The sequence below is a fragment of the Micropterus salmoides genome, unplaced genomic scaffold, assembly GCF_014851395.1.
Source record: "Micropterus salmoides isolate LMB-PRFRI ecotype aquatic unplaced genomic scaffold, ASM1485139v1 Ms_hic_scaffold_17, whole genome shotgun sequence".
Lineage (NCBI taxonomy): Eukaryota > Metazoa > Chordata > Actinopteri > Centrarchiformes > Centrarchidae > Micropterus > Micropterus salmoides.
Window position 1 is genome coordinate 20,392,359 of NW_024040817.1, and position 10,764 is coordinate 20,403,122.

At 40.0% G+C, this 10,764-nt stretch overlaps 1 protein-coding gene across 1 annotated transcript; it reads left to right on the plus strand.

The window, feature by feature from the left end:
- The first annotated feature begins 2,718 nt into the window (after window positions 1–2,718).
- Window positions 2,719–9,940, plus strand: ccn4a (cellular communication network factor 4a). Its single transcript, XM_038725530.1, has 5 exons — window positions 2,719–3,037; window positions 6,142–6,430; window positions 7,171–7,425; window positions 8,599–8,789; window positions 8,883–9,940. Exons 1-5 carry the CDS (start codon window positions 2,990–2,992, stop codon window positions 9,180–9,182), a joined length of 1,083 nt encoding a protein of 360 aa, XP_038581458.1. The 5' UTR covers window positions 2,719–2,989; the 3' UTR covers window positions 9,183–9,940.
- Window positions 9,941–10,764: the final 824 nt, after the last annotated feature.

Consider the following 10,764-nt stretch of genomic DNA (forward strand, 5'->3'; position numbering starts at 1 on the left):
GCACCCTTTCAGCTCTTTTAGCTCACACCAACGAGTAAAAGCCAGTCCAATATTTGCTCTTGTCCGGGATGTTACATCGTCCCAATTCCAAGCGAGGCAATGATAGAGACGCCTTTCACCCTATTTCAAGTCAGTGTACTATCAAAATGATTTTTAAGCTTCTATTTTAACATAAAAATACTACATGGCTTGATTGCTGGAATGAGTCTCAGGTGTGCAGGTGATTAGACAGCGAGAGAGGAGGACAAGAGTCCCACATCCAGACAACACACATACGGAGAAGACAGACAGGGGACAAACAAGAAACACAAAGAGCTGAGGAGGTGGCACAGCTGACGATAACAATGAGAGTAGTAGTAGTAGTTCTTGGCAAGAACCAAATGAATGTATTATGTCTAACTATTGCTTTAAGACAATAAATTAATTAATGACTTGCTTTTTTAAACAGAGCTCTACATCCACTTCAAGTGAGAGCAAAGCAGTAGTCGCCTCAGACTTGGCTTTCATTATGGGAATTTTTTTTCTGCACATGCACCGCAACAGACACATGAAGAACACAGACAAGTTGGCACGCAGCTGTGCTTTGATTAACGTCAAGCTGTGCTTTGATTAACGTCATCTAATGATGCATTCTGTAGGTCCATGTAAAGCTCCACAGTTAAGCTATCGAATCAGACCAGAAAATGGAGGACAGATGCTGACATGTATTGTTTCAGTGGAGGATATTGTGTGAAGCAGAGAAAGGTTAGAGGATTAAAAAGAGAAAGAAAGGGATGGACTGAAAGTGAGTAAGGGAAAGTGAAATGAAGATTTATACAAAATGACAGAACAGCTTCTGATTGTCTCAAAATGAGTGAACTGGCCTTTGAACTGATCTGTTACTGATCTGATCAGTCCATCTTAATTTGTTTGTTTTTCATTTCACAACAACTTATAAATAACCCATATGTTTTTTTTAATGTGCACATCCACCTGCGATATATTCTGGTATGATATATATTGTGTTTTTTGTCTTTAATCATAGTTTGCATTCATGGGAAATCATCAAAAGCATTACAATAGGAACACTTACTGTAGACTTACTAAAGCATAAGTTGCATAGAATAAAAATGTAACAAATATACCAATGAACTGAACTGAATTGAGGTGGATGGAAATGGATTGATGTGGGAGAAAGAAAGAGGGCAGCAGAGGTGGAGAGAGTGGGTACATTGTGCTGTGGAGGGGATGGGTTGTCCCGGGAAAGAGCAGAGAGAGAAGCACTGCTCAGATCAGCTCAGAGGCTGACAGCTGTCTGACAGGGATAAGAGATCTGCCTGTAAATAATAGGGGTTCAGACGTGGGGCACCTTGCTCCTTGACAAAGTGCTCATTTCTGATCTATCATTCTTTCTCTCTCTCTCTCTGTTGCCTACGGAGCGAGTTTTCAGTGATATTTTCATGAGCAGACCGGTGACACACGAGGTCCTGCATAACCGAAATAAAAGATGTTTTCCATATGGTTGAATAGCAGTGTAAAGTGGAATTATTTTGGCCCTTGTCTGCGTCGTTTCAGAGAAACGTTCAAATTTCCAGGAAAATGAAAGGAAAGCAGAGTAGCAGACTTGACTGAGATTGATGACATCATTGATTTAAACTGAACATCTGTGAGCCAGACACAGCCGTCAGCCTTAAAATAGGTACTCTATGTAGGAGGTGGCAACCTTTAGGGTGTATTTATTCACTTCTTGTGAAAGCAAATCATCTTTTCAACAATATTGTGTGCAGTTCAGATCACGATTGGCCCAGCTAGGGCCGAGCCATTTGAGCAAGAGGCCATCATGTGCATAGAGAGAGATTTCCCTGAAATGTAAAGTGCATTATAAATAAAATTTATTATTATTATTATTATTATTATTATTATTATTAAAGATAAGATCAGATCAAATGAGGTGAGGTAGGGTGAGATGCTGTTAAATGAAACATTAGTGACTATTTGGGGCTTGATTGGAGAGTAACGATCCCAAAGCAACAAGCACAAACTAAGATGCACATTGCACTTCAGCGCACTACAATACAGTAAACAAAAGTTGAAGAAGTAGCATCTTTGGCTCAGATTTTATAGTTATATCATGCATCTAAACCAAATACAGCGTGTGCAAGACCATCACTTCACAAGCCCACTGTGCATCAAGCCCACTGTGACAATTTGATCTGAAGATGTCACAGTGTACACATTCAGTGCCCTCATAAAGACTTTTTGGTCGCTGTTATCTGAGGGAAGGGGGAATTTTGCACTAAAAAACAGTAATGTGAATAACTGAGACTGTAAGGTTATTGTAAGGTTTTTATTTTTTTATTTATAATTGAATTGTTCACATTAAAGGTGGAAAAAGTTCTGATTTATCTATGTTTCTTTATTTTACATCACAAGAACTTTGTATTTTAACAGGGGTGTGTATACTTTTTCTATCCACTGTATTTTGGCACAGAATGAGGACTGTGGATTCTGCCTCCTCTCACTTGAAGTTCTGTCAGGAAAGAATCTCTCACAGCATGGAGAGGATACATCTTTTAATGTACATAATAGGCCAGGCATGTGAGTGTTGTTTTAAGATAGACAAGAAAAACACATCTGGACCTGCCCTTTAATCTTAAATGAAGCAACAGTAACTCAAGTGTCAGAGGGACCTCTGCATGGCCCCGAGTGTCTCTGGGTTTCCAGACACGCCCAAACCACCGGGGCTGCCAGTGCTGTGAGGAGGAGGATCGGGTGAGAGTGGAGAGGAGAAACCGTCCCGTTTCAGAAGAATGCGGGGCTCGTCCTTTCAGACCTTACGTCAACCCGGAGTCTTTAACAGGCTCGGTCAGCCCCGGTCCGGACGCAGACAGAGGCGCACAGAGATGACAGCGACGGGAAGAGGATGTAGCACACCTGTGGAGAGCGGCGAGTTGAGCGTTTAGGACGGGACTAATTCTGGATTCAATGCATTTGCAGTTCCTCACCAGTGATGAGTTGGCTCCTGTTGTGGATTCTAACTGCAGCCGGGATTCAACAGGTGGGATGGAGGATAGATAAATAATATTAATGCAAGCAGCATAGGCTACTATAGTGTGACTTTCAGGATTCTGAGGAGCAGTGAGGTGAATTAATATTACTCTAAAAATATGCATCTTTATCGCTCATTTAATAGTAGCCTGTCAATGTCCATATTACACCAAGAAAAGCTACTTTAAACCTCTTATAGGAACTTCCAATGTGTTTGTAGTACTTCACAGTAAGTTTTAGTGACTGAAATGATTGTGCTATCCCTGTAAGAAGCATACTAGCCTACTAAATGTTTAATTATGAATCCAAAGGGACCTTATTGTGACTTACTCTTTGTCCTCTTATTAGAGCCTAATATAATCGTACTGTCATCCTTCCACGTATAAGCGGGTTTCCATTGTTAGCCTACTCATGTAGATGTGGCCTCAAAAGATAAGTGTCTGCTGACTGACAATGGGAAGTGTTCTTAACTTGGAAATGGGTAGGCTTGATTGAATACACTGACTGACCTGAATATTCCCTCTAAATATCTCTGGAAAGAAGTCAATTTTTTTTCATCAATCATCCCGGGGTGAGAGATGCTGGCTGCTGCCTCACTGCAGCTTCACTTTCCAGCTTTTGTTATGTTTTAATGCCACCTCGTGGTTATGTGGGAAACAGCTTTTTTTAACGGCTTAATCAATGACATCCATTTCCACGCTTGTACATTATCTATCTATCTATCAGTCAGCTTTAGGAAACTGGATGCTTGGGTAAAGTTAAAAAAAACTTTTCAGTGTGTCATAATGTGTTGGACTATTCTATTATTCATTACAGAAAATTGCAGTCTTCTTAGTTTTCTTCTTCTTAGTTTTGCTCAGATACCTTTTAAAGCCATTTAGCAACTGAAAAAATTATTAATGTAGTTATTGCCAAAAGAGTTAGGAACTGCGTACTAAAATGTCCCACCAAATGGTTTTATTTTGATAAAATGTTAAATATTAAAATTGGGTCATATTAATACATTATATCACATGGGATGTTATTGTCATAATTTTAGCTGATTATGTAATGAAATGCATTCTTCTTGCTTTCATAGCATCTTTTAAAGTATGAATATGTTTTCAGATGTTTAAAACCACGTTCCCTTGCTTAAATGTCACAAGCTGTTGGGGGACAATTTAAGTAAACAATGCCCAAGTGACAGTTTGTCCATTGCCCCTTGGTATTTTGTGGGGAAAGTGTTGTTTTTTGGTCCTTGCCACTTCTTACAACAGAGAAAACACCGTTTTCATTAACTGGCCATCACCAAAACATGACAGCTATTTGAGGTCACACTGGAGAACATTCAAAGACATGACTGAATAGGTGTGTCACTAATATTTTAAATTGATTAAATCTGAATATTTTGAGATCACCAACTTCTTTGACTGTCTTTCTCTTCTGGTAGTCCTGCTCACATTCTATTAAAAATCTGTTTCTCTAACTCATTTAGTGCTGTTACTCTGCCCTTTCCTTCGAGTGATTAAATTCTTTTCAAATAAAATTATGCTGAAGTTAGTCAGCTCAGATGAACAATTTCAGGATGATGATTGCATTAGGCTTACTCCATGTTTTCCAAGTGATGGACAGGTTTTGAGCTGTTTTGTATGTATGTTCTCTGTAAATTAGCCTGATAGCTGGGGGCTAAATGAACTCTTCTGAGGAATGGCTTAGTGGCACGGCCATGATTGAAACTCATTTATCTGCATTAGCTTTCAACACTGTGCACAGCAGTTATTAATATATCCATAATTTAATTGAAGTGCAGAGAACCAGCTCAGGTATGTGACAATGGGTAGGGCTTGCATAAGATGATTGAGCATGTTTCCTCACAAATAACTGTGTGCAACTGTGTCAGGAGCTCCTTACCAAAGTGCAGTGCTCTGCTGTTCCAAGCATATGGATGATATTATAATTTATGGGTATACAGACGATATTGGACTTCCAGTGCATTGTTTGCCTCCCTAAAACAGTCAAAAGTGAGGCAATTAAGATAGACATAGTGTCTGTTACAGCTTAAAAGCGTCTTAACTCTAACCCTTCATGATTTTAATTATTCCTGCATGTGAGTTGAATGAAAGTTGACATATTCTCCATTTTTGCCAAACAAATCCATTTAAGTTGTAAGGACGTATTTGTAGCAGAAACATAATGCAACTTTTCTTTGACTAAAAAAATCTCTGTCTCACTCACTGAACAATGACCCGAAAACAAATGTTCTGGCATTTTCTCAAGCACACTGTGTCCTCAGAACAAGCCAAATTAAATTTTTGGCCTCTAAAAAGTGATGTTTGTTGTCAGAATGTTTCCTCTGCTGAGACTCACGCATCCACCATCCAAAACTAACCTCCAAGTGTTATGCTGTTAATATGGCTCATGTGGCCCATTTCAGTGAGAACATCTGTTTTTAAGGGCTGCAGAGCTCTTTACTGTGTGATCTTGGCTTCACAGAGCAGCTTGTAAGAGTCACACTGATTAGGTTTCATTGGCAGGTTTTTGGATCTGTTTGTAGCTGTAGATTTGAAATATGATGATGGAACTCTTCCAGAGTGTTAAGCACATACAAGACATTGTCATTGATTTAATGAGATTATCTCTGCTGGGTGTTACATTAATTTTTATAGTGTTATTTGATTTATTGCACAGCATGATCAGACATGGGCAAGCTGCCATGTATTTCACCCGTGTAGGCAGTGAATCAGAGGTGTTTCAGACCTTTCTAAGACAGGGTTACCAAAGAGGGCTGGATATGAAAGAATTCAGGATTAAGGATTAAGAATATTGCCTCGCCACAGGGTGTCAAATATCTTTCATGTAATAAAAGACAGCATTTTGATTTTGCACAAACACAGACAAAGAGTAGCCGCTGACGCCTATGACATTGCGTGGGAAATGCTTGTATTATATATTCAATGTAATGAAGTCTCATTCATGATGGTACAGATAATTGGGCATACTGTGAACAAAAACACCATACTGGAGTGAAATGGCTATAAATATGAACTGCACATCATGTTGCACTAAACTGCATTTGCTTTTAAGAAAGTTGTTGCTTGTATTTTAGGCTTAATTCATCCACTTTCGTCTCTCCAGGCCTACTCCCAGAATTCCACTGCCATGCCACCTGCCACAGCCGTCACGTCCCCAGCCGCTGACCTGTACAACCGGACACAGTACTGTAAGTGGCCCTGCGAGTGTCCCAGGGTCAACCCTACCTGTCCGCCGGGCGTCAGCCTCCTCATGGACGGCTGTGACTGCTGCAAGGCCTGTGCCCGGCAGGTGGGCGAGGTGTGCAATGAGGCAGACACATGCGATTACCACAAGGGACTGTACTGTGACTACAGCTCGGACATGCCTAGGTACGAAAAAGGAGTGTGTGCATGTAAGTGTCACTCACCAAAACCGACAAAACAAAGCAGAGTTTTCACACAGCAGGAAAAGTTTTTGCTTGTTTTCTGATGTTGTATTTTAACTTCACTGTCCACACCGCAGTACCAACTGCAAGTGACCAGATTTGAACAGAGCAGGTGTTTTCTACATCAAAACTGGTTATTAGTATAACCAGTTTTGATGTAATGTGAATACTGATGCATTTTAATGTTGTCTGATTGATACCACAAGCAGCAGGAGGCGTGGATTCTTTCACTTTCTCTGATTTTTGTTTGTTGTTTTAGGAGTTTGTAGTTGCATGAGACATTTTGATACAGATACAGTGACAACAGTTGCATGTCCACAAATGTCATATTACAAACCACATATTGAAGTGACTTGAAGTGATCAAAAGCCTGAGTTTTGGGAGTATTTACACATGGGAAATAAAATACTCCTGGACATGCAAAAAAATTGCTTTTAATATTAATATTATTCTGTTCAAACTGTAATTGTAATACAATATGTTTAAAGTAGTGATTCAATAGATCTGTTTTACATAGATGAGGTTTTGATTGTTATTGTGTGATAAGTGGCAATCCACAACATCATATATCCTACAAAATCACAGATGTTTACTTCTAAGAACTATTTGGATTATAAATGCAAGTACATTAATACAGCGTCCAAGTGTTTGCTGTTTGCCATGCATGTCTCTATAATAATTGACTGCTTGTTGTTTGTCTGTGCCAGATATGGTGGGAACAGGCTGTGAGCATGATGGCGTGATCTACCGCAACGGGCAGAGCTTCAAGCCTAGCTGTAAATACCAGTGTGTGTGTGTGAACGGTGCCATTGGATGCGTGGCACTGTGCACAGAGTCCCAGCCTCCGAGAATGTGGTGCCAGACCCCACGACGGGTCAAAGTCCGGGGACAATGCTGTGAGAAATGGATTTGTGATGAACCAAAGAGAGGGCGCAAGACGGCACCGCGACATGCAATAGAGGGTAGGACGTGATGGATATAATACTAGGGGTGTTAGTATTCTCTGTTGCTTAAAGTTGGGCTTTATCTTGCAAACTCTCCTTGGATTGTTTTTTCAATTCCCAGTAGCACTTGCCAAACCCCCTAATTTCCTTCCAGCTCACTGACATGCAACACAGTTCACGGTTGAGTCTGAAGACATTGAGACAAGCAAAATCAAAGGAAATGCTTCAGGTATTATACAAGATCACACAAAACTAGGGAATGCTAGGGAATAAACTGGGGAATGACTTTTTAAAGAAATCGTCATTGTCATTGCTTTGTAGGCATGGTTATATGCAGGTTCAGGAGGCTTGAAAAGAACACCTGTGATCATGTACAGTAAAAAAACAAAATGTTGTAAGATACCAAAACTCCTTAGTGACTTCATATGGTTTCAACTCTTTGGATATTTATGATTGTAAATTAGTGCTAATTCAATCTGAGTACACTGTGTTATAGAAGAAATTGCCAATATATTGTTTTTCCAACAGTGGGTGGATAAGGTTGGATTTGATAAATAGCATAGCAGCAGGTGTGTTTGAAATTGGCAGTCGAAAGTCTGTAGTTGTGTGAGTTGAGTGAGGTGTGTGTGTGTGTGTGTGTGTGTGTGCAGGGACGGACCATTCCTTTCCTGAGGAAGCACTCACACTGTTTTTGGGTCATGTCCAGTTTCCAGTCATTTAGTGCAGCAGCATTACGGAGGGAAAAATGTGAAGGAAGATCTCTTTGTGTTGCATAAGGACACTGATCAGAACCAGATTACTAGGCAAACACCACTTAAAGATTCAGGTAGTGGAAGGGATGCAGTGTAAAATATCACGAATGTAGGACGAACTGGGAACTGGTCTTCAATAAAAATGTTAACAATGGAACCAAGGCATGACCCTCTGAAGACAATGTGCATCAAATATGTTGCACAGGACTGTGAAGTTTGGATTATAGCTCCAAAAGATAAATGTTAACAAAATACTGAAAATGTCGAAACATAGAGATCGGATGTGTACACAACTCCCATTCTGTATTATCAGCAGGTGTCTAAAAACCTTTTAAACAGTTATCAGGGCTTTTTGACATCTTGACAAGTTGGCACTGACTAAAAGTTTTGAATAGACACAAGATGTGTCACTTTACCTCACTTCTCTGTGTTGATCCAGTTTCCCCCGCTGAGACCAACTGGCACAAGAACTGCATTACCCAGACTACCTCATGGAGCCCCTGCTCAAAGACCTGTGGCCGCAGCCTGTCCATGAGGATCTCTAACGCCAACGAGCAGTGTGAGCTGGTCAAAGAGTCTCGGCTTTGCAACCTACGGCCCTGTGAGGTCGATATCACCAAACACATCAAGGTATTAATTCTGTTTAATATCTTAAGCGGTCAAACAATGATTGCAAAAAAGGATCCCAGACTTTACATACTTTCCACTTCCTTCCTTCCTCAGCCGGGAAAGAAATGTCTGAACATCTACAGAGAAGAACAGCCCTCCAACTTTACCATCTCTGGCTGCACCAGCAAGAAGCAGTACAGGCCCAAATACTGCGGCGTCTGCACAGACGAGCGCTGCTGCATCCCCTACAAGTCCAAAACCATCGACGTAGATTTCGAGTGTCCTAACGGGACAGGATTCACCTGGAAGATGATGTGGATCCAGGCTTGCTTCTGCAACCTCAGTTGCAAAAACCCAAACGACATCTTCGCCGAGCTGGAGAGTTACTATGGTTACCCAGAAGTCATGAACTAACCCAGGGTGTCCGCGGGGTCTCAAAAAGTCTTAAAAGGTAATAAATCAATGTTGCGAAAATTAAGGCCATTAAAAAATATTTAAAAGTCTTAATTAAGGTATTACATTTTGAAGATATTTTTTTCAATGTGAAAATCCTGTTTGTCCAAAAGTTTGTTTGCTAAAAGTGTAGGTGAACGTATTTATTTATAATGCGTAGCCAAAAATACTAGACAGGGAGAGAGTAGCGACTGTGATTCCTTTCTGTAGGCTCACGTTAGGCGCGGGGATCTACCGAGCGCCTATTTCACTCTTAAACGCTCCATAAAAATAGATCCGTGCGAACCGGAAAATGATTTACGAGTACAACCGACCGTAATCTCCCACCCTGCCGGACCCGCAACGTTAATCGTCCAAAACATAGTCGGAGTGGCGATCAGGAGTAACGGGATTAACCCGGTTGGCCGGTCGCTGAAAAACAAGAGTGAGATGCGCTGCAAGAAGCTGAATCGCAAAGACAGAACAACAGGGAAAATTCAAGGAGCGTGTGGGTTTGGCTAACGTTAGCCGGCTATTTAGCTAAATCTCTGCCTTTTATTGAAACACGTTGAACTTCTCATAAAGCCGATGCTCTTGTTAATGTCACTTTTTTGCACAGATCAGTCACAGCCTGGATGGAGCGGGATTTTAATAAAAAAGTTTGATGTGCTGCAACAAACTTTATAAATGTTGAACTCAATGTTCTGCATAAACGGTTATGATTATTGACGAGTTAGTAGCCTGCCTAAAATCAAGGTTGGAGACTATCATGTAGCCTAGAGCATTTTTCTTGCACAAAGTTAATGAAAAAAACAACAACCTCAAACTTAAACAGCTGTAATTTGAATTAATATTACACTAATGGTAAGTTATATACTATTATATGAAATTATATTGAACATAATGAATATATTAATATCAAACTTACAGTTTACTATTAAGTTAACAATGTACTTTTAACTTAATGTTATAATATTATACTAATACAGTCATTTAGACTAGTTCCTCCTCCAGGTTGTGCCTGTGCTACACCGCCTAAGTTACACTACTAACGTTATTCATCACTCATTTATTCTCTTCATCTTTGTTCCCTCCTGCCGTATTTGAATTTTGTTGTATTGATCAAGTGGTCGATGAAAGTTATCACAGATATCATTGCAGGCAAGCTCACATTATCTAGTTTAAACCAACTAAAACACAAAATTACACTGTGTTTCACATGATTTGCTGTAATGTTGCGTACATAAACGTCATAACCTATGTAAGACAGTTGCTTTTCGCAGGAAATCTGACCAGCCCTTCACATAGAAAACAATAGGCCTATACAGACTGTTAAAGGCAACTGAGAAAGTTGGTGAATGCCTCAATTTTTAGGTGGTGTTACAACCTGATGACATATGGCAATAAATATGTTATAAAGATATTTAAATTCCTTTTAAAAACTCAAAAATATCCCTTTTAAAGGTGTGTGGCTGATTTAATTGGTTACAGCTCAAAGTGGCGCGGCAGTCTTGAAATATGTTGAAAAAGTCTTGAAAAGGTCTTAAAAAGGTATTGAATTTTA

Excerpts from the sequence above, each read along its gene's own strand:
- ccn4a (XM_038725530.1), top strand. The coding sequence starts at position 2,990 with ATGAGTTGGCTCCTGTTGTGGATTCTAACTGCAGCCGGGATTCAACAG. Across the intron at positions 3,038-6,141 it reads CTGCAGCCGGGATTCAACAG|GCCTACTCCCAGAATTCCAC; the intron begins GTGGGATGGAGG and ends TCGTCTCTCCAG. Across the intron at positions 8,790-8,882 it reads ATATCACCAAACACATCAAG|CCGGGAAAGAAATGTCTGAA; the intron begins GTATTAATTCTG and ends TTCCTTCCTCAG.